The following is a 25,675-nucleotide window of genomic DNA, read 5'->3' on the forward strand; positions in this document are numbered from 1 at the left end:
GCGCGCTTGGCAGACACCAAGACGCTAGGCCCGGTTAGAAACGGTGGCGTTAAAAATCACGTGAGAGAGCTCGGGAACAAAACAGAAAAAACGAGAAAGATCCGCGGGTGTTTTATAAAAAGGGCCGCCGGCAGTATTGGACAAATTCAAGGACCTATCAAGTTTTTCAAGGACCTAAGACGTTTTTCAAGCACTTTCAAGGACCTAAATTTAGCAAAAAAAAATTCAAGGACTCTCAAGGACCGTGGGAACCCTGAAGAAGGACAAATCGTATCATCACTGGTTTCTTTATCTGAATCAACTAACAACACTGGTGAGGAAATTTTTCAACTTCTTGATGGAGAGTTTAAAAAATATCTACTGAAGTGGGAGAATTGCATAGCATTCAGTTCTGATAATGCTAACACAATGGCTGGATGTAATAAAGGTGTTTTGAGCTATATAAAACAGAAGCAACCAAATATAAAATTCATTGGATGCCCTTGTCATTTGGTTCATCTAGCAGCTCAAAAAGCTACAGCATCATTGCCCGTTGATGTGGAGAATTTGGTGATAAAAGTTTTTTACTACCTTGAAAAGAGTAGTAAAAGAAAGCATGAATTTAAAAACTGTCAGATAGAATGTGATGTGAAACTTTACAAGATTTTAAAACATGTTTCAACTCGGTGGTTAAGTTTAGAAAATTCTCTAAAGAGACTAGTTGAGCAGTGGAACCCATTGCTAATTTTTTTTTCACAGTCCGATGTTAAAGAGAATGCTAGCTCAGAAAAAATAAAATAGTTCCTGAAATCAAACAAAACAAAGACATATTGTGTTTTTGTTACATCGATATTGCCTGTATTCACCAAGGTAAATGTTGCCCAGCAAAAAGAGCAACCTTCTATCCATACTTTGTATGATGATTTAATGAGCTTATACTATGAACTTCTTGTACGATTTGTTTCGCCTTCTACCATAAGCAAATCCAAGTCTTCTCTGTTACAAGTGAAATTTCAGAAACCTAAATATCAAAAACCTGATGAGTCTCTTATAATAAGATCAAGTGCTAGATCTATTTTGAGTGATCTAACGCCAGAAGATATAACTGAGTTCTTTTTGGCAGTGTGAAAGTTTTTTGTCATTGCATGTGAATATATTCTCAAAAAGTTTCCTTTAGAGGACGATTTTCTTAAGCATGCTTCTGTGGCAAACATTTTGAAGAGGCAGAATGCAAATTTTGCAACTCTTCAGTATTTTTATGATTTGTTTAATTGTGGCATTGACATTGATCAACTCGAGTTAGAATTTGCCTTTTATCAGGCACACAATTTTCCTTCTGAAATTTTAAATCATACCAGAGTAGATGAGGCATGGCATAAAATTAGCCAGTTAAAGGATAACAATGGAATAAAGAGATATGTGGCTTTGCCAAAAATAATGCTTTCAATTCTGTCGATTCCCCATAGTAATGCTGGATCTGAGAGAATTTTTAGCATGATTTGTAAAAATCAAACTGATAGTCGCTCGGGTCCAAAACATTAGAATCGATTCTAATCACTAAATTAAGCATGGGAGTTTGTTACAATGCACAATTTACTGAGGATGAGTTAAAAAGAGCAAAAAATGCTTGTTATTCATCACTGAAAAAGCATAGGGCGGTTTAGATGCTGTGTTTCTGCAATTAAGGGTATTTTTAATTAAAATCAGATTTGCTTATAGATTAGATTTCTTAATTAATGCTTTTACACCCTTAATTATAATAGATAATTCAAAGATTTGAAACAATTTAGCTATTGGTTAATGTCTATACAAATTCATTCCTCTTAAAGAATAAATTTTAATGTGTAAGCTTTAGATGATATAAGTTTTTAAATATTGTTTTCTAATTCTGAAAGTTTTATTAGGAAGAAACTCATTTATATAATCCATTTTTCTTTCAATAAATTGGTATTAAATTGTTTTCTTGATTTAATTGCTTTAAAATTTGGTGTAAAAAATATTTAATAGGAAACATCTTAGAATCTGACCTTCCTAAATAAAATAAGTAAATTTTTTTTTGGTAACAATTGAATGAATGTAGAGAAAAAGTTCCGGAGAGTTCACTTTTTGCATTTTACTGAGATGTTATATTATTTTTCTTTGAAATTTGTATAAATGTACAATAAAACTTTAACTTTCATTTGCAATTTAATAATTTTATATCCTTAGAAAAGTGCACCTTTCTGTATGTGAATTAAAATTATACTATCTAAATAACATGATTTTTTAAAAGTCTATGGCATCTTAATTTTTTTTAAAATTTCTCAATGTGAAATAACATTTTATGCTTGTTTCAAAATCTATTTTCTTATATATTTATCAACTGCTTTTTGAAATTATAAGTCAATATAATTAAGTATCAATATGAGCATAGCAAATATTGCGGGATGCCGTAAATGTGTGTTGCGCGAGTGCTACTGATGGCTAGGTGGGCAAAGTTGGAGGGTATGCAACTATATCATTCTTCCATGGAAGGTTTACTTCATAACAGCCATCTCTTATGCAAATAGATTGTTCAAATAAAGAAAGTGCTTTATATCTTCTTTTCCATCCAAGACCGGTGCAATTCCTAACGATTATATTTGCCAGAAAGATTTAATATTATTAAATAGCTCTTCATCTAAACATAAATTTGAACTAACAGTCATTGATCATAAATCAGAACCCATAAAGAAACCCTGAATACACCATCCTAATCTAGTCTCTACAGCAACTAATGCTTCATTTATTCGTTCGATTTTTCCATTAAACATCACTTCCTAAAGCACTGAAATTTAATTTGCGTTATACAGTTGGTGATCAGTTGGCACATCATCTGAAAGTTTAATTCCAAAGAATGCAAAGTTTTAGTTAAGTCATCGCCAGACATTTTAATTTCAGCAGCAGTAATCACGGGATACTCAATAGCTTCAACAATAACAAACTTATCAGGATTAATTAGATCAACAAGTTTCAATTTCACTTTCCTTCTATGACTATTTACATTCTTACAAAATCTAAATGTATGAATATTAAGATCAATTTCTCCTGTAACAGACAAATTTAACTTTTTTGATAACTTTTCACTTATAAAAGACGTTTGACTACCTCTGTCAAGCAAACATCTAACTAAACATTCAGCCTCGTTCACAGCAACAGCGGTAACAGTTAGTAAAATTACATTTGAATTCTGTTTCACAGAGTTTTGTACAACATAAGATTCATTATTTTTATTTACCAGCATTTCTTTATCATTATTCAAAACGAGACTTTCGTTTTCAAGCTGTTTAATACAAACAGAATAATGAAGCTAGTGTTTACAGTGAGAACAAGCAAGATTTCTTTTCATGCAATCTGAAGATATAGATAAATGTCCTTTTTGAAAGCAACTGAAACATCTACAACTTTTCATTAAAATTTGTCTTTTCTTATAAGCATTAACTTCATTACATTTCAAATTCAATGTTGATAAAGCAAAGACCTTTGACCTTTGGCACTTAACAATTCAACATTCCAAGTAGAATCCTTCGCTCTTCGTCAGTTAAAATCCAAAATTATATCTTCAGGAATCAGTTTCATCAATATTGGACAGAGTAGATTTCATAGGTTCCAGACATCACGTTTAAAGACTTTAAACTTCGTATTTCAACTTCAATGTTATCGTAATATTTCCTCAGCGCATCAACATCGCTAGAAACCTTTACTGCAGTTAAATTTAACAGTTTGTTCATGTGAGCATTAATAATTAAGTCACTTCTTCCATAGCGGACTTGTAAAATATCAATGGTTGCAAGATAATTAGAATCACATTCACGATCCATTCACAGCTCTTGTAGCAGCTCCGCCAAAATATGACTTTAAATACGCAAACTTATCGACAGTTTTCAAAGTCTTATTTTCGTGAATAGTCAATTTAAATTGTTCCCAGAAGTTATTCCATAATTTAACATCACTGTAGAATTCGATATTAATGTTCGGTAATTTTACGGGAACATTTTGAAATTCTTCAGAAATAATTTCGGTTGAAATACTTTCGTTATCGTTCTTACGTTTTTCCTTATCCAACTTAGCATTCGACGAAGATAAAATTCTTGACATTTTCGTTTTAAAAACAATAATCTTATCAGAATATTCTTCCGATTGTTCGTATTCCTTTTCAATTTCCTCAGCATCAATCAAATCTTCAATTTTGAAATCTAGTTCCTTCAATAAAGATTCCTTTTCAATAAGTTTAGCCAGTAATTCATCTAAAGTTTCAATGTTCGGAATTTCATTTCATTTTCGATTTCGCCGAACAATCTAGTCGTCGATGCTCTGACCGCACCTCTTTTCTGCTTCCGTTTTGCAAGTTCAGTAGACATTTTCGAATTAAGAACAAATTAATCAAATAAAGAAAAAAGAAATAATTTCAATATAAAGTTCAAAATCAAATTCAAATGAAACCCTTTTCAGAAAACAATATTTTCAATAATCTTCTTGGGTCTTGCGGCACCATGTAAAAAAAGTGTCAGAGAGGTTAGGATTCATATTCTTTAAAAACAGCATAACAAAAAGTAAACATTAAAATAGCCAAAACAAAAGAGTAGGCAACGCCATCTATTAATACAAAACATAAATTTTCTACATAGTTAAAACAAACAAAAAAATTTTGAAAAGAGTTTAATTATATAACTATATCAATAACTAACAAATGCCCACCTTAAATTTTTGCTTAAATATAAACATGCATTGGGAAGAGAGAAAACACCACTTTCCATGCCTAAAATTTTCTCTAAACCAAGACAGCACTAAATCAAACAAAGATCTGTGTAAAGTAGGAGTGCACAACCTGCAGCCCGCCAACTCTTGGTGTGCACTCCTGTCAGCAACCTAAACAAAATCAAAAAAAAGAAAGAAAATTGTGCATTTAAGTTTTGGACGCACATAATCTCAATCAATGTAGTCTTCTGATTGCTTTTTTTCAATTGTTAACGCTATGAATTTAAGCTTAGTTTTGAAAAAAACATATTTTTAATACAATATTATTACAATACACGAATTTTGAATTTTAGTTGTCACTTTTGATGCTCTTCATTTGTGCCAATTTAATCATAAATTCAATAACTTTTTGGTAGTTATTGTTACCCACTTTCACATAGTTTCTGAAATCGTGATTTTTCTTTTTAAATATATTTTACGTCTTGAAATTGGATTGGGGCATTTAAATTAGCTTGTTTTTGACGTGATTTATTTGCACAAACTTTATTACAAATCTAACTAACTATTGCTATGCATTTCCACAGGGTTTTCAAAATTTTGACATTTTTAGCACAATATTACTACGAATTGCTAATTTAAATAACCACTTTTTTGATGTGGTTTATTTGTGTCGATTTTTTTCACAAATCAAGTAATTTTTCAAATTGGAAATTATTGTTACACATTTTTACAAGGTTTTGAAAGTCCCAATATTTCTTATACGCTATTGCGACACTTTAATTACGAAGGTTGAATTTAAATACAGTAGGGAACCGATTATCCGGAACGGTCGGGACCATCGCTATTTCGGATAGCTGATTTTTCCGGCTTTCTGAATCGCTACAAAAAGCGGTTTTTTTATTGTTAAACCCAACTAAAAAAAATTAAAAATTTGGAATAATCTTAAAAATAAGAAAAAACGATTAAGTATTACACTAATGATTATTTCCAAAATGATGGTAAGGTAAACATCTTTAAAAAAAGAAAGAAAAATCGTAAAATCTTATGGAATTTTTTTTTTTTTTTTTAAATGGCGAGAAAATGTATCGAAATTCGTTTCGGTTTTTCGGATAACGGGTTCTGTACTGTACCTCACTTGGTGACGAACTTTATTTACGCAGATTTCATCATAAATAAAAGCGATTTCGATAGTTATTACTACACTTTTCCCCGCTATTTAAAAAATCCTGATATTTTTAATACTATAGCTTTGTGGCATGTGAGTTTTGAATGGTGCATTAAAATAATCACTTTTCATGCGTTCCATGTGTGCCAATTTTAACAAAAACATAAGACTTTTTTTCTTTTTTGCAGCTACTGCTGTATTCTTAATCGTGATTTTTAATATCCTGATATTTTAACACAATACTCCAAATTATGAAATTCGATTCTGTTATAGTTATTTTTTGTTACTTAAAAAAAGTAATTACGTACTAAGCAATATCGATACATCCCTAGAGAAAATAAATAATGTTAAACACAGGTTTCTTTTGCAGAAAAATAATTCAATACACGTGTATATTTTGCTAGTCCTATTAACATAAACAAGTTTAACAACACATACCCAACCTATTCTTTTTCGTAGTCACATGATTTAAAAGTCATATATCGCGATTCGTATTTGCGTGGTTTAAATTTCCAACATTTTGATTCTTTTCGCAATTTAAAAAGCGCATTTAACGATTCGCTAAAAACCACATTTCATATTAACATTAATGAGATTTAAAAATAATTCATCTCAATATGTATTCACGAGATCTAAAATCACATATCGCAATTCGAAAATTCATATGCTGTCACTTTTCTTGCAATTCAAAAATCATAACTAGGGATTCGTATTCACACAATTTATAAACTACATGTTGCGATTCATATTCATGCAATTTAAAAATCATACATTGCGAGTCTTCTTACAATTTTAAAATCGCACATCTCAATTCATATTCACATTATTTAAAAAACCACGCATTGCGTTTTTTATCCACACAATTTAAAACTCACACATAACAATTCATATACAAGTGATTTAAAAATCGCACAACACTATTTGTATTCACGGGATTTAAAAATCAGGAAAGGAATAACCCATCTGAGACAAATTCCCAAAACTGATTAAGTTATCTGCCCTAAGTTTAATACTGCCCACAACAGCTTCTGTTGAAAGACTGTTTTCCAGAATAAATTGGGTATGTTTAAGATTGCGTAGCAGTCTTTACACAAAATCATTAAATTGTCATGTAATGGTCCGAAAAAGCTATCAAATGATCAAGTAGATAAAATTATAACAATGTTCGAAAATTTTGCAAATTGCAGGATAACCATTAAGAAGTTTTTTAAAGAATTTTCTACCAACATGGACCATTTTACATTATATGCTGGGAAATGATTTGTATATCATTAAATTTTAACAGTAAAAAAGTATAATCAAGGTAAGTATCGTAAAGTAATGTAAATTTTAATTGATTGCTAATATATTTGTGTATTAATGGTAAATAGTTTCACGTTAAAAACTATTGGTCATAAAGATACTATATAGATACTGTTAATAAGCATCTAAATAGTTTTTTATTATTAAGGAAAATCAGTTCCTGGGCTCTGGGGTGCAGGAGCAGATGTTCCGGTCAGGTGGTCAGCCGAACGCGGAACCCCCAGTGTTTAGTTCCCAAGCATGCTTGGTACTCATTTATCGGCCCACTGAAGGGATGAAAGGCTGAGTCAGCCTTGCCCGGCCCGAGGATCGAACCAGCGACTTGTGGCACGACAGCGCGAAGCGCTACCGCTCAGCCACCAGGCGTCATTATATTAAATAAATGCTTTATTTAAAATAAATGCTTTAAAGTTGGAGTATATCCCCTTCTCAATGTTGAATCTTATTTTCTGCTGAAAGGGTTTTGTTTTAATTTTAATCATTTTTAACCCTACAAACTTCCCTTAAATTAAAATATTTAACTTGTATTTATTTTATTAACTAGATAGAATATTTTTTTTGAATTCATTTCTATGAACAACAAAAGTTTTTAATATTAAAATTTATGTTTAAATGAACTTGCGTATTATGTAGTAAGATAAAGAAAAAAAAACACAAATTTTCCCATTGCTTTTATTTATTTAAATTCATCTGAATTTTTTTCTGATAAATTGATTCTGATTCTGTTTTTTTTTACCCAAGTTATCAGTTTTGCATTTTCTAATTTTAAGCATTTAAAAGTATTTAATTTTATACAAACCTATTACAAGGTTAACTGATAAAAAGAATTAAATGTCAAGAACAATGATGTTTGATGTTTATATAACAATTACTACCTATAATAGCTGTCAACATGTCTGTCTAAATACTAGCGCACGTGGCCCTTCACCCAAAAAGGTTGTGCACCCCTACTAAAGGTTAGGTTTTAAGAGAGCATGAAATTTTCTCCACTGCCATGAGATGAAAAAAGAGAAAATGAGGCATATGATAATGTTGAAAGGCCAAGAATATAAAAAGGAGAAATTCTTAGGATTATCTTTTATGGTCTATTGATTTGTGCTGCTTTAAATTACACACATTAACAAACAACCACAAATATGATGTAAAAAAAATGAAACTAGAACCGGAATAATGAGTAAATTTAAAACAAATGTAGAATATTTTTTTGAGTCTTGCATTTTCAGTTTTTTTTATCAACTTTCATTTTGTTTAAAAGGCGATCGCACAGCTTTAATGCTTTTGCTGAAAATTTGGTAGTATCCGGTTGGTAACCTCGTCACACTTTGGTAGTGACACTATTGATAAAATAAGAAGTGCTAGCGATTAACTACTACTTACACTTAAGTGCGCGATTTAACTGGGAGAAATAAAGAAGTAAATTCAAAAGTTGTATCTTGTTCTTTTGCAGTTTTAAATAATATTACATTAAATATTGTAAACCGCTACATTCAGGTGTCTGGAATTATTAACGAAAATGACGGACTCTGAACCATTGGCAACAAAAGATGAAATAAGAAGCGCTAGCGATTAACTACTACTTACACTTAAGTGCGCGATTTAACTGGGAGAAATAAAGAAGTAAATTCAAAAGTTGTATCTTGCTCTTTTGCAGTTTTAAATAATATTACATTAAATATTGTAAACCGCTACATTCTGGTGACCTGGAATTATTAACGAAATTGACGGACTCTGAAGCATCGACAACAGAAGATGAAATAGCTCGGGTAAGCGTTAAAATACCTCCCTTTTGGGTACTTCCGGAAAATCCGGAAGAGTTGGCAGTTATGTAATGCTATAGTAAATGAAATAGTTTAGTATAGCTGAAATATCATGGTTAAATATCCCATAGATTACGCTTTGAATGGTCACCATTATTAAAAAGGCAAAAATAAGAAACAAAATTCTCTGTATTTTCACAGTTTGTAAAGAAAAAAAAAATAAAAATTCCCTGCATTTTCCCTGTTATTTTAAGTGATTTTTAATTTCCCTATATTTTCCAGGTTTTCCCTGTGGAGTGGCAACCCTGTAAAATAGCTCAAAATGAATTCTGATGAGTAGATTACAAATCACTTTGAAGCAATATTCGATATGTCATTCCTTAATCGCTTTCATTTGAATCACAATTTTATATGAATTTCCTATTTTGTATGAATTCCGATCCATAAATCAAGAATCAGTTTTGCGTGAATCATGATGTATATTCATAATCCATGAAATCTGGGGAACTAAATTGTATCTATAAGCAGTAAAAACTAAATGTAAAAATCTGACTATGAATAATAAAAAACTAATGACCCTTTTTATAAAAATTGAAAGAACAAATAGGATAACAATATTAACCTAACATAATAATGAAGTTAACACAAAGAACATGTTTCTAAATCGATGAAATACTGTACGTCATTCGAAAACTATGACTATAAAAACTAAAATTGGCTTGAAATTTCAGCTTTCTAAACATCAGAGATAACCAATTAACAGGTGTGAAGAATCTGGAGAGCAAAATTATGCATCATTTTCAACCCCTTCTCACTTCAAGCATGGAAAATTGCATGTATTAGAATTTCGATAATTTTCGCTTGAATTTATTATTATTATTATTTTTTTTACTGCTTTATTGTAAGAAAGATTAGTACTATTTTAATTCCAAAAAAATCAAGTACCCTATGGCAGAATTCAAGAACTTTTCAGGGCCCTGATTTTTTTTTAACTTTCAAGAGCCGTGGGAACCCTGGATAACTAACAGTTGCAGAATTAGCCCATCACAATTAAGACTTGCTACAATTTGTGCTCATGGCAATTATTTTTCATTGTACATTTTAATGTATACACTTTTTTGAGAGTTTGCTCTAGTATAGTGGATCTAAACTGTGTACAATTTTTAGTAGCAAAACTGGAAATCCTTTCACATGTAACATTACTGCGAGGAAGAATGGAGATACCCAACATCACCTTTAATAACATTCCAAATTCATTATTTCCTGCAGTGTCCTTCAATTGACTTATTAATGCTTTATAAATTTTTTATGTGAGAATTTTTTGAGGCGCTTTCTCTTATTGTAAAGAGCAAAATTATTTATGCAGGACATCAACACTAGAAATGTTGCAAGAGTTGGATAAAAGGAATATAGGAAAAAATTGATAAAATCTTCCCCCATGAAAATGAGGCCTGATCAATTGTTTCAATTGACCCACCCACCTTGAGTATTAATCCTAATATTATCTTTAAATGGAAATTTTTTATCACATAGTCACAAACATTAACAAAACATAATCAAACAATCTCTAAAAAATTTTCTTTTCAGATATATTTTCAAAATGCTGGAAGCACTCTCCCCTACCACTAAATCACTATCTCCATTATTACTCTTTTGATTTTCAACTGTACTGTAATCAACACTAAGAAGATTGGAAGACTTCATTACAGCAGGCTTAAGAAATCTTGAAAAAGTTTTTTTTAGCAAATCTATTAAAATTTTTATTAATAAATGAATGTGAGGGATGCTTGATTGGAATGTTGCATTGGAAACCTCAAAAAACAATCATTACTTGGTGCATTCTCAGCAACAAGAGAAAGGCAATTTAAAAGTGGAATATTGTTGCTTATATTTAAGTCTCTTAAAATCAAATTGGCAATATTTATATCATTTGAGTGTCCAAAATTCAGCATAGACATAAACAGGGTTCATACTCTTTCTAAGAAAGTAAATTTCAGGAGTTTCTAAGGAGTTTTTCAGGAGTACAATACAATAAATTCAGGAGGTGCGAGGGAANTTTTCTCATTATAGTCAGGGCTGGATTACCCATTAGGCCAGACTAGGCCATGGCCTTGGGCCTCCTTAAAATGGATTTTTTTAAAATAAATTTTAAGAAATTAAGAAAAACAATGATTTTTCAAATTTTTTCAAAATGTTATGATTATTTTTTAGTTCTAATTTAATAAAATAAAGTAAAATTTGATCTAAGGGCCCCAAAAATTTGAATGGCCTAGGGCCCTGCGTACACTTAATCTGGCCCTGATTATAGTATATGACAACAAGGGGATATAATTTTGCACCAGATTTGCTGATATTGAAAACAGATATTTTTTAAATTTCTATCACAGATTCTTTTTTAATTGTTGCTATTTTCCTTAAAATAGCTGTTGTTTAAAATCTACAGTGGCACTCACGTACTTAAGGACTGTGTTTTCAAAATAAATGCATCATTATATTGGATGAATATTACGTTTTGATCAAGATATCTATAATGACGAATTCTACCTTAGTTGAACTTCAATCCTGAATAATTCATTCGTGTTCATAAATGTTTCATAAAAGTTTATTTAAAAAATATAGTATTTTGTTAAGTTTCTTATACTTAAGGACAGTTTGTCTAATCATGAGTTATTGAATGATTACAATCAATTTATCGATCAATGTAAGTGTAATTTACTACATTACCTATGTTTGATGCTTTAAAACATTATATTAATATATTTTTTTTAGTACAAATTTCAACATTATAATAAGTAAAGGAAAAAATGTTAGCAAAGAACAGAGATGTCAAATAGATACTCTGAGAAAAGAAGGTTTAAGCTTTAGAGAAATTGGTAGGCGGTTAAAATTATCAAAAACAGCAGTTTTCCAAGCATTGAAATATATTCAAGTGACCAAAAGTAATGAAAAAGCATCCCGAAAATCACGTCCTCGCAAAACTACCTAATGAGAAGATCGAATTATTCATCGAATTTCTAAAGCTGACGTCTCGAAGTTCAACAAAATAGGCTCAGATGGCAAAAGTTATGTGAGGCGTCGAGTCGGTGAAGAATTTAATGTAAGGTGTACAAAATTAACTGTAAAAGGTGGAGGCGGCTTGGTGATGGTGTGGGGTGCCATAACACGTTCACAATGTGGTCCAATTCACAAAATCGAAGGCATCATGGATCAGCATGCGTATGTGGACGTTATCAAGACTGTTTTTCTGCCTTTTTACAGGAAACTTCGCTCAAGAAAACCAATCATGCAAGCCAATAATGATCCAAAACACACGAGCAAAACTGTGAAGGCCTTCTTGTCAAGCAAGAAAATTGAGGTTTTGCAGTGGCCCTCCCAATCACCAGATCTCAACCCGATCGAGATGCTGTGGATAAATTTGTGAAACAGCAATACCAAAAAATTTTGGTGATTTATGAAAATGTGTCCAAGAAGGCTGGCCAGTTATACCTCCTGAGCGATGCCAAAGATTAGTAGATTTGATGCCCCGTAGATTTGAAGCAGTAATTGCCGCAAAAGGCTTACACACTAAATACTAGCTCCAAATCTTTATTTTTTTAAAAAATTTTTTACATTGTTATTAATTTTATTAACGATAAAGAAATATTTATTTTGTTGTCCTTAAGTATGTGGAATGCATATTTTTTCTAAAATGTTACATAATTTAAGTATAACAGTTAGATAAATGATTTTCATTGTGAAAATATATTAAAAATAAGTTATTTGTTCCAATACATATTTATCAATTCAATAAACTTATGCGTGAACATAAAATTTTGGATTTTACTTTTCATAAAGACATGTCCTTAAGTACCTGAGCGCCGCTGTACAGTCCGCAAAAAAATAAAGATATCACCCTGAATAACTTTCGTTCTAATGATCCGATTTTCACGAACTAAGTGTCAATCTTAATNTAAAGACATGTCCTTAAGTACCTGAGCGCCGCTGTACACACGGCATATTTCCTTGCAATTCTATCGTTCAGAAATATTTTCCAGAACAGCACAATTAAAGGGGAAGTTGTGTTCTATCAAAAATGTAATAAAGTACAGTTCTGCCTTTATAACAGAATTGTCGTCAATGGGAAATGAATTTTTCATAACTTTGCAAAAATTTCACAGCGTCTTTGTTCTTTTGCCTATATGTGTGCCACAAAATATCATTCTTGCCTCTGTAAATGATTAAAATATCATAAGCACAAACGGAACAAAAAGTATAAGTGCTACCTTTCCTCAAAACAATAATGGAAGGAAATATATTGGTATATGATTGGTTGCATATTTTTCTTTCGACATCAAAAAAATATTGTTTGGTTAAATATATAAAAAAGAATCATGAAAATCACCATGCAATCCACAATGTTTAAGTTGAAAAAATTAGCTTAGATCAGATTGTTGCCCATCGTTAACAAGAAGCACTAAAATTTGATTCACAATAACAATTTCAACTATTGAGTGGTAGAGTTTCCCCACATCTGAGATGATAGACGTCTCTCAATAACTGAAATCGATATCGTCCTGTGACATCACATGAAAGGAAAGGGACAAGATAAGAGATTCCGAAGGCTCCTGAATGTCCAAATAGGAGTGTGAATGTGAACAGGGCAAGGTGGAACGTGAAAACTAAGATGAGGCACATGCAGCTGCTCTTCAGCCAATTGAAAGCTTGACAAGAGGGGGACGAAATGTTACATGGGAAAATGGAATTTGTGCAAATAGAAAGACAAAACTTTCATGGAAAAACCAGGTAATTTTGAATTTGACCTTCCACAGAGGTCAAATTCGGACGATTTTGGAATCAATCCCGAAGGGCAGAAGAAAAACACAAAATTGGAGAGTCTCCCCCAGAATGCAGGAGAGCTGGCCCATCTGTTGGCATATCAGGTTCAAATTTCTTCAGAAATTTGAGGCCCAACTTTACTTAGACAAAATATAATTAAAAAATAATGAAAAATAAAACTATTACTAGAGTACTCTAGGGTCATGAAACTGTTATTAACAAGAGAATGATAAATTCCTGGAAGGATATGAACAGAGTTTTGTACTGTGAAATATTTATGTTACTGAAAAGAGTAATTGAATATAAATTCTATAGAAAAACTATTATTGCATCAAAAATAAAAATATTTCTTACCAAAATTTGTTTCACAGAAATTCAATGTTCCAAATAAAGTTTCTTCTGATTTAGCAGATGGCTGATTTGGTACAATTGCTAAGTTGTTGAGAGTAACATTGTCAAGAATCTAAAATCGAATTTGAGTAATTTCTTTAAAAAATAAGGGAAATAACCTTTATAAACACTAAAAGCCACTACGTCTTCAATTCAGAAACTATTAGGATTATATTTTTTTAACTGTGCAATGGGACGAAAACTTCAATGTGCAGTTAAAACTAATAATGCACATATCAACAAATGTCTCATTCAATAAGTTTTTTTTTTATATAAAATATAAATATTTACAAATCACAATCACATATAAGAAAAACATAATACAGTATAAATTCAATATGACAAATAACTTATTTTTCATTCATAATTAGGTTTTTATTAAATGTTTATTTTAATTTTTATATCAAAGAGTTTTCACTCAAAATCTTGTTAAGCTGAATACTTTTTTAAGCAGAAGATGAATTTTCCAGAAACAATTATTTCACAGTTGTGTTATAGCATGAATCTCTCAAACGTTTCATTATCTGACTGAAGAATCAAGGCTATTTTGATAAGTTTATTCCCTTGTTAAGTATAAGTTACTTCCCATGTCAACTTAATTTATCATTGTATCCAGTCTTAAAACATTCCTCTTTTCTTTCATCTCTTTGTACATTTCCTAATTCAGCAAAGGCAAAAGAAGATGCATTGTTTTCCTTAGACCAATAATTAATTTAACTTTATTGTCTTAATTTTTTTTAAAAATTCGATGTCTTAAAATCATCTGAAATGTTTAAAAATAGATCAGTTTGACAAAAGGAAAGAATGGGCAAAAGATAACACTAACATAAAAATATATATATATAAAAACTGAAGAATTCAAATATATTTGCCTCATTAATAAAAAACAGATATTTACCAATTTCTTGTGTATAAAGTAAACAAATACAAGCTTGGAACATTTTTAATTTTATTATTTCACAATAAATGTTAAAAGTGACATTATAATATATGTTTTATGTAAATTTAAAAAGGAGAAAAGCAATAAAAAAGGGTATGGTTGATAATATATTTTTGTAAAACATGTCAAGTCCTTTGAGCTCTTAAGTAAGTACTTTGAGCTCTTTTTTGTTTAATCTTTTGAATAGTGTTTAGATAACTTTATTTATTAGTTCATAAAAAAGTTGTGTAGCGTATCTACCACTACAAAAATACAATTCCTAATCACTAATACATAAGACATGTTAACTCGATTCTATGGTGGGATACCTTTTCATAGATGAAGGTTGACATTGTCTATAACTTCTATCTCCACAGTTGAAGCAGTGTTTCTTTACAATATTTTACTTTTAATATATGAGTTCTCCTTTTTTTTTCTTCTTTGTAACTAAGCAAAAACTGTTTAACAACCCTTAAGAAAGTACCCAAAATAGTAATCTTAGTAACATATATTTAACTTTTTTCTAATTTTAGAACATAACTAAATATAAATAAAGCAATTTTTTTAAGGGCCTTAATTAAACTTTAATTTTATTTTTGTTACACAGGAGCCCTAAAATATTAAATCTAAGAATTTAGAAAATATTTTTTCAAATCAAGTGCAAATGTGAGAGCAAAACCTACAATTTTATAATACCACATTAACAACTCTACAGCAAATTGTAATGCATAAATAACAAAATATTTTTTTTCTCAGGTTAATAACACGGTTACCTGAGTTATGAACTAAAATCTTTAAATATATGTGGAACAGGGTGCATAGTCAAATTTTTCAACATAAAATAAGCACTTTAGAAGCAATCCAAAAATATTTTTAAGCTTTTTTAAAAAAAAATCATAATAAGGCATTGTTGGCAACTTTTTAACAATTGACGGTTTTAAAGGTCATGTCAAAAAAATATATAGATATAGTTTTTTGCAAGTCATATTTGGCTATAACATCTTATAAAAATTAAACTATTCAACTATTATAACATGATAAAAGAAAAAGTAATTAGGAAATTTATTCTAATAACTGTACTAAATATTGATGGTAACTTAATTAAACCCTTGAATTGATTGATTTTAAAAATTAACTCATTTAAACAAACATTTATATTTTGGTAAATTATAATTAGTTTACTTCTCAGGGAAAATTTTATATTTATGATTGATTGGAAATATTGATGTACATATAAGCAGGAGTGCAGAAAATTCTCAGTCCTTAATATTTCCTCAGAACAATTATTTTTTTTTTTAATTTTTTTTAATATTTTTATCGAAAATTTTAATATTTCTTTCTTTTTCTTTTAATACATTAACTCTTTTTAATATTTTTGGAAGGTAAAGTTTACATAAGAAAAGAAATTCGTTTGATTTTAGATTTTAGACAATTCTTGAATAAACAAGCATTTGTTAAAATTGTTAGAATTCAAAAAACTTTGATATTGTAATAATTTACTAAATTAAAGGTCCCGCTCATGAACTTAAGGAATTCAAACTAATAAATACACAAATTAGCATTTAATGTTTTTTTATTTTAGCATGGAAAAATTTGCAAAGCGGCAAATTTTTTAACAGTAAAAAATTTTGTAAAAAATTTTTTTAGACGGAAATTTTTTCTTTGGCTGTTTGAATGTCCCTCAAAACCTTGTTCGCATGGTTACTATTTCTGCTAACCTGCATATAACTAATAATAAGAAACATTAAGAATTTTTTTTTCAAAGTCAAGATCAGATTGGCAACCACTTTAGTTTTACTTAATCTAAAAAATCTGCCTAAATCATTGCATAAAATAAATAAAATCAATATTTAGATTGATAATTAACATCTCATAGTTATTACTTGTAATATATTAAGAGTACCATGCTTTTAGTGAAATCAATTAATAATTTAATGATTTCGGCTATATTTTTTATAAATGATATACAATCGAACTTCGCTAACTTGAACTTCGATTTCACAAATTTTTCGATACGTCCAAGGAAAAAAAAATTCCCTTCTAATTTCCTATACACTCAATGTTAAAAAAAACTTGATTTCACGAAATTTTTTTCTAATTCCTCGATAACTTGAATGTTTTTTCCATAAATAGTGTAGATTTTTTTTCTGAAAGTACAAAAATTTTCCAAAAATAAATAAATAAATAAATAAATAAAAAATTTAAGAATAGAAAACTAATTCTCATAATGATAAACTTTAAAAAAAAAATGGACATAAAGACGCAGTAACACATTGAAATCACTTCTCTTAACCCCCCCCCTCAGTAGAAATTCTTGTTTTATTGTTTCCTTATCTCGTTTCAGTCAGTTGCCATTGCAATGCAATGAACATCTATTCTCTCTTTGTCCTTTTATTCTGCAAGGTTATTTCTTGGGGTGGTCCAAAGAAAACCAGAAATGACGGCATGAACAAGAATCAAAAGGTTGGGTGGCTTCCAAGAAGACTGTAAAATTTCTTATCATTGCAACAAGGGGTGAAAGATACGTGTGAATGCATGCCTGTTTTGTTTCGCATTCAAGCTACCAAACAACCTCCTAAAAAGTTTCCTTTCTCGGTTATTTCAGAGAAAATTAGAGCACTTAGAGGTTGGATCTTTGGCGAGTCATTTGTTTAAAATGGCTAGCAAACGAAAATTAAACACGCTTTCAGTAGAAATAAAGAAGAAAATCATTGACGAAGTTGAAAAAAATTCTAAAAAGAAAAAGGAAATTGCACATGAATTTGAGATTCCAAGCAGTATGCTCTCGACAATTTTTAAAAAAATAAAGCAGTTATCTTAGAAAAGTTCGAGGATGGCCTAGGCAAGCGAAAGAAGTTAAAAACCTGTGAGTTTCCCGATATGGAGAAGGGCCTTATGATGTGGATTACACAATGTAGAAGTCAAAACATCCCTCTAGATGGACTTGTAATCAAAGAAAAAGATGAATCTTTTGCAAAAGAATTAGGTCACTTAAATTTCAAAGGAAGTAATGGCTGGTTTGAAAATTTTAAAAAACGTAACAACATTACATTTTTGAAAATGTGTGGTGAAAGTGCTTGTGTAGACGAAAAAGTTTGTGAAAAATTTAGGAAGAAAATATGCTTGATTGTGAAGGATTACGACTTAAAAGACGTGTTCAATGCAGATGAAACCGGACTTTTTTTTAAATGCACTCCAGACAAAACTATGCATGTAAAGGGTGAAGCATGTCATGGAGGCAAGAGAAATAAAGAGCGTTTAACTTTATTGTTTTGTGCAAATATGAATGGAACAGAAAAGTTAAAACCATTGATGATAGGGAAATCGAAAAAACCAAGATGTTTCAGCTGCATAAAATCATTTCCTTTAGAATATGAAGCTAATCTAAAAGCTTGGATGACATCAAACCTTTTTGAAAGCTGGCTTAAAAATTTAAATAAGAAAATGAAAACAGAAAAAAAACCCCGGAAAATTGTGCTTTTCATCGGGACACAATACCATACCTAAAATGGAAAACGTAAAAATTTAATTTCTCCCCCCAAACACTACCTCAAAACTTAAACCACTCGATCAGGGCATCATCCAAAGTTTAAGGTAAAGTATCGTCATCAAGTGGTTAAAAAAATCCTATCCAAAATGGAAGATGGGGTTTCACCATTCGGTGTTAGTGTTCTACAAGCTATGCGAATGGCTGACAAGACATGGAATGATGTGTCTTCCTCTACAATAATGAATGGCTTCAAGAAGGCAGGATTCATTAAAGATCACGAAAGTAGTCAAAGAATCAATAACGTTAATTCTGCTGAAAACTGCACTGAAAATGATTGGGACAGATTGACCGGACTCATGAAGCTTGGTGACATGGAATTTCATGACTTTGTAAATGTGGATGATGCAGTAACAGTGTGTGGTCAGTGAGATGACAATGATATTATCGCTCAAACGAAAGCTTCTTGTAAACTATCAGAAGAAGAGGATGAGGAAATCGAAGATTTACAGCCCAATGTTACTAACAAACAAGCACTTTCTGCAGTGGACACTGTAAGGAGATTTATTGAGAGGCAGCCGAATATGCCAGAGGAGACATTTAAAGCTATAGTCCACTTAGAAAGTGTTATAGAGAAACTTTCTTACACATCTCAAAAGCAAACAATTGAATCTTTTTTTAAATGAAAGTGTAAAAAGTGTTTTTAGAATACATATGGAATAGTAAATAAGGTATGTAAAGAGCATTTTTCTTTATTCTACCATCGATAACATGAGATTTTCGATAATTCGAATTTTCGGTATCTCAAATTTTTCTCCTCTTCCTTCAAGTTCGAGATATCGAGGTTTGACTGTATTAATATAAATTTTAATTTCAGTGGTATATATTGCAAGTATTGTGCATGATTTAGTGTCTAATAAAATGACCTCAATGTTAATAAAGAAAGTTGTCCCAAGTTTTTGACAGTTCTTATTAGATTTCGACAATTTTTGACACTTAGATAGGTTTTTGAAAACCAGTTTTTAACCTCAAAATCCCAACTCTGTAACTAGGATTTACACACTAAAAAAATATATATCTTCTTCCTATTGTTGAAAGTTTTTCATAAATACATTAACAAAATGCAAAATAATATCTTAAGACTTTATATGATCATGATAAAATAACTAGTTTCTGACAAAGAACTCTTTTTGTGATTATATTAGCTGCCATAAAAACAATTTATACACAATTTTAAAGATATCAATAATAATAATAATAATAATTCTATTTTTAAATTGATAATTATTTTATATAATTATGTAAAAAAATTTAAATCAAAATTATAATTAATTTAACTATTATTGAAAAAAGGTTTATCTAGTGTATTTCTTAAATTTAAATAAAAGTTAGTTATAAAAGCATATTCATAACTAAAAGCATGATAAAAATGATAAATTCACACTTAGACTTCAGTTTTTAGTTCAAAACATAGCTAACATTATGTAAAATCTACACACAAAGTTTAAACAAATCTATACTTAACTTTTTTGTAATGTGTGTCAGCATAAAAAGATTTTCTCAAAATCAATGTTTCTTTGAAAATTCATTCAAAGCATGTAATTGCTATTCTATATCAATGAGTTAACAAAAACAATTATACAACCAGATAGTTGGAAAAACAACTATAACTTTGATTCTAAAGATCGGAGAACAAAAGTTTAAAAAGATTTAGAGAGCCAATAAACCAAATTTTAAGTATAGACCATATAAAAATTTCATAATTTTGTCTAAATTACCTATTAAAAATTAAAAACATCATAACTCAATTACCATATATTTCCGATCTTTTTGAAAAGCACTATTTGAAACAACCGCTTCATCAATAGGTTTATAAGTTTCAAACAACTTCATTGTAAGCAGACAATCTTCAATGTAACACTTTTTCAAGTAGCTTAAAAAGAACAAAACACTATTCAAATATTTAAACAAACCAAAAATGAATTTGAATATGGTTAGAAAAAGATTTTCCGCTTAGAAAATATATGGTTTAAGTTTTGCATTGACTATTTTTGCAGTGGAGGTGGGTCAATTGGTTTACACTGCTAAATGGAAGTGTGTGCATATTGTTCACACACAATCTGTCTAAATCCATAACATTTAAACATCAGATTTAGTAAATAAGTTGACAAGAAAAAATTACTGACCTAAAGCAAGATTATAAGTCTCAGAGAGAAGAATTTATGAGGGAAATTTATTAAAGGAGAGTGATTTAGTTAAATCCATGTGATTTTGCAAGCTTGATCTCTACTTATTGCAAGGGACACTTTAGGTGCATTTTTTCCCCAGCATATTTATTCTATTTATTAATCTATTCAAAATAGCTCTACTTTGGCTAACTCTGTTGCTTTCCTTCTATTTTGTGGTACAGTGTTCATCTGCAATGTTGGCCAGTGGGATAAAGAAATGGAAGAAACAAATAAATCATTTTAATTTAATTAATTTTTTGCTTAGTTTGAGTTCCCTTTGTACATAGCATATCAACATGATTTAATAAAACTTTAAATTTTTTCTCCTATATTATTGAGTTGAATTGCAGAATGTGCAATGTGCTTGTCCCACTGTATCTATCTTTCTACACACATGAGCTCATAAGATCTTTCTAGCAATTTTTCGGTTCAATCCAGTTCTAGCTAGGACTGGGCGATGCAAGAAATTTTATATCGTGATACATCGCCTGTTAGTCATCGCGATATAGCGATTTAGCATATGTTCAAAAATTATCCATCAGAAATCTTTAAATTAAACAAAAATAAATAAATTCAAAACAAAATGTCTTAAGTAAAGAAAAAAAAAGCAAGCTTTATTTTAATTTTTTTAAATTAAAAATGACTAAAGATCTATTGGTTTAAAAATAATAATATAACAAAATATTTTACATACATGCATTAAAAATTAAAAGAAAAAAAACGAAAGGAAAAAAACAAACTAAAGAAATGTTCACTTTAGTAAAACGTTTTTTAAATTATTTGCTGAAAAAAAAACTTGCTTTTGAAGCATAGTTAGACCTTCTTTAATTTATTTATTTAAAATAATAAAGTTGTATTAACTAAGGGTCTAATTCTATACTTAATGAACGTAAAAATAAACTTAAGTTTTTTATTTATTTATCATTATTTCCTTTTTTGAAAATAAAATCGACTAAGAATTTATTTGTTTAAAAATGATACTGACTGTCTAACAAATTATGAAACAAACAAGTACTGAATGAATTTTAAGAAAAATTAAATATATATATATATACTTTTAAGTACTATTGTTAAATTACCAAAAAGAGTCAAAACATTGCTTAACTTTTTATTCAATTGAAATAAATATTAGTTTTAACTAATAGCCAATTTTTTTATAATGAAAAACGACTGAAGATTTATTTCTTTAAAAATAAATCAAATTATTATACTAACGTGCATTAAATAAATTTTTTAAAAAAACTAACTTTTTATAACCAAGTTAAATACAAAATACCCCTATTAAATTGTATTGCTTAAAATGCAAAACAATAATTAAAAAAACAGGAAGAATCTTTTTTTTATTCAAACTTTCTTTAATAAATTAATTAATAGATTGAGTTCAGAACTAAGAACGAAAATTTAAGATAACAGCGATTGTGCAACGATTGTCAAATCCTCACAGACACACACACAAAAAAGTGACGAAATAATGCACAAAGACATGATCGCTAAGTAGCAAAAATCTCACTAAAATAATTTACAAGAAATGTTAAATCTTGACGAAATAAAGAGCACAGCGATCACAAAATAACCAGTCCAGCTGAAAATAATCTTCAAGAAAAGTTAACTTCAGCAGACAAAAATGGCGCATAAAGAAACTATGCATAGCGTTCTATTTCAACGCTGATCCTCGCACGAAACCGGGAGTTCTGATTCATTTGCTGTTCGTTACTCAGCATCTCAAAACTAACATTGTCTTCGTAGCTAGACGCTATCAACAGCTCTGCAGTTAGACGAAATCAAAATAGTCATCGTCAGTGCGCTGCATTGTAGGCAAGGATTCTCACATGTTAAATCAGATTTCTGATGCATCGCCTGAAACAATAGTCACTATCGGCGGCTTAAATTAAATTTCTGATGCATCGCCTAAGACGAGAATCAATCTCGGCAGCTTAAATCAAATTTCTGATGCATCGCCTGAAACCATAGCCACTATCGGTGGCTCAAATTAGATTTCTGATGCATCGCCTAAAGCAAAAGTCATTATATCGGCCTGCCGATATATGCATAACATCGATAGTTCGCGATGCATCAATTTATAGCCCAGTCCTAATTCTAGCAAAATGAATTTCTAGCTATTTGTTCCAATTCTTTCAGATCAGAACTAGTAATGATGAATTTCATCTTAAAGTAATTTAAAACCACAAACAAAAAACATAAAGCTGATCCAGAATACAACAAACTTTGGATTATAGACTTAGTTAACTCAAAATTCATGTGCAACTTTAGAAACACTAAGGCCCTTGAGTAAAAAGATAGTTGAACTATAAACTGACTGCAGTTGGATTGAGGGAGACTAGAAGTAAAATACTGCACATTGATCATGTGTTACTAATGATTTCATCAATAAAAGAGATAATTTTTTCCTCCTCCTCTATTTCTCCACCCACCTATACCCAAGAAAATATGAATTCACTCTGGCTTCGTATTTTTCCTTACATAATTTTTTTGCTTCGTGGTAAACATTTTTTTGAGTCTATAGACTTCAGGGGTTTCCCAGGAACACAAACAGGTATGTAATTATCCGCAAATTACAAACTGCAATTTGTTATGGATTCTAAGATGTTGCACAATGTATCATCAATCAAAAGCTTAGCCTTATCATGCCATACTTTAATGAAAAAAATAATAGTTAAAAAGGAGCAAATCAATACCATTTTCAGAGCAAACTATCTTACATTTGTTCACTATTTCAGAGCATTTTTGTAAACATTTACTTCTAAATAAAATAAAGTCACGAGATATGCCTGACATTATGATAATTTAATTTTCAAATACAAATATGTAGTGGTGTATTTACAAAAAACTACTGTACTATAATAACATATTTAAATAGGGTTACTTAGAATCAGTTACTATCATAACATATATAGTATAAATTAGTATTGTAAGTAATATACTTATAACAGGGAAATAACTATTTATGTAAATAGACACTACAATTTCTTGCTGACCACTTTTTGGGCAGTAGTCACAAAGGATTTCATGCAATTTTCTAAATCATAACTTTTTTAAATACAATATTCAATTAGGGGAGATAGGATGGGAGGTCACGAGAGATTGCTGTGACCTTCCAAATATTTTCACTATTAGGCGAAATTTGGTTGACTATTCCGCATATTTACGAAATTTTTTTCCCTCTCATTTTATTTTGAAAACGCAAATAAAATTATTAAATATTAACCTTTATTTGACTGTCTCACAGAAAAAAAGGAAGTCATAAGTATTATTTTAGGTACACATTTCTCAATTCTTATATCTTCTTTAGCAAATCAATAGCAATTAGCTTGTTTTTAAAAACCTATTTGCCCATTTATAAAAATGAAAAATTCAAAAGAAGAAACTTATCTTAATTTTTAAATGCATAAAAATTTTCTAAGATTGAAAGACTACAATACTTAACTTGTAAAAGTATACGTTCGATTATCTCTGTATATGAAGAAAAAAGTTATTACCACCGCTGTTTCAGAAAATTACTACCGAGCTTGCTTCTTACTGTCATAACTCAAAAATTATTTTGCATTTCTAGAGAAATTATTAAAGAACATTTAGATATAAAAATGTTATTGATGCGATTATTATTTTTTAAGTCATTTTATGACAAAGTTGAATATTTCTTTTTTGCACCCCGTCATTCAGTTTAGCGAAAACTATTACGTCACAGTAAGTTTGTAAATTTAGATATGACTTGAAATACCATAATCGTGTTATCCGTCATTCAGTTCAAAATATGTATTTTTGAAAGTGGAAACAACTCGAATGTGTATTTATGAAAATAAACTTAAAAATCATGTTTACGAAAATGAGCATAGCTCAAAATGCGTGTTTACGAAAAAAGACAGAGTTCAAAATGCGTGTTTAAAATCGTGACACAGCTTGAAATGCATGTTTATAATAATAGACACAGCTGGAAATGAGTGTTTACGAAAATGAACAGATTTAAGAGAATTTACATAGTATTTTATCATTATACCTACCATATATTTTATCATAATCATTATACCTAGTGCTTAAATAATTAAGGAAGACAAGGCAGAGTTACTCGTTTAGTCATTTAAAGTTGGGTTGAAAACTGAAAAAGCACGTTTTTCAATGTCCATTTTCATAAACATGCACATATAAGGGCATTTCGAGCTGTCACCATAATAAAATCTCACTAATGATCAGCAGGACAGGGGAATTAGGATTGTTTGCAGCCACACACCATTATGTCTGTAAATGAGTAATATGTCCGTCTCTGCTCTTTTATGTGTCTTGATAATTTTTTATATGACCTAAAGATTCACAAAATTCAGTATTTCTTCTGTCTTTTAGAAAGAATAAAAACAACATTTAAAAGAAAAAATAATTAGGAGTGTTTTAAATAGTAGGCTCTATGTTAATATTCATATGAACTAATATTGAGAGTATTTTAATTCTTTCTTTGCCTTCAACTCTATCAGACTATCTTTCTACTTGGTATTAAACTAGATTTGACAATTACTAACTTATTCTTGGGATACAGAAAAACTATATCCTCATCTCAACTACAAATCAATTTATTTCTTCTGTTTTATATTTACTTATCAAATGGTTCTTTATTTATTGACTAGAATAAAGGGAAAGCAACAGCTCATTGTGATCAAGGGGTTCATGGAGCTTACAGCTCAATTTCGTCACCAATATCCTGTTTGTGGCAATGTGATCAGCATCGTGTACAAGCTGTATTTACTTCCTAGAAAAGTTGGTACCTATCAAGAGCTTTAACCTGTGACTGTGGATCAAACCGCAGTTCCTCAAAACAGTTTAGTGCCTTCTCTCTCTGCTCATTTACTAGAATAATTATATATAAAATCATTAAGGCAGTGGTGGAACAAAGCATATTCTGAAAATATT

The 25,675-nt window shown here is 29.9% G+C and overlaps 1 protein-coding gene across 2 annotated transcripts in view; it reads right to left on the reverse strand.

Moving 5' to 3' along the window:
• LOC107448365 (DNA mismatch repair protein Msh6) overlaps nt 1-25,675 on the reverse strand; it is a gene marked incomplete at its 5' end in the record, with an annotated part of 128,773 nt that overhangs the window by 102,298 nt on the left and 800 nt on the right. For both annotated transcript variants that reach the window (XR_011638280.1, XM_071187838.1), the window contains 2 exon segments: nt 14,089-14,197; nt 20,343-20,463. Coding sequence is in view for 1 of the 2 variants with exons in the window: in XM_071187838.1 (XP_071043939.1) it covers nt 14,089-14,197; nt 20,343-20,463 (230 nt within the window).

This window comes from Parasteatoda tepidariorum, chromosome X1 (assembly GCF_043381705.1).
Source record: "Parasteatoda tepidariorum isolate YZ-2023 chromosome X1, CAS_Ptep_4.0, whole genome shotgun sequence".
NCBI lineage: Eukaryota > Metazoa > Arthropoda > Arachnida > Araneae > Theridiidae > Parasteatoda > Parasteatoda tepidariorum.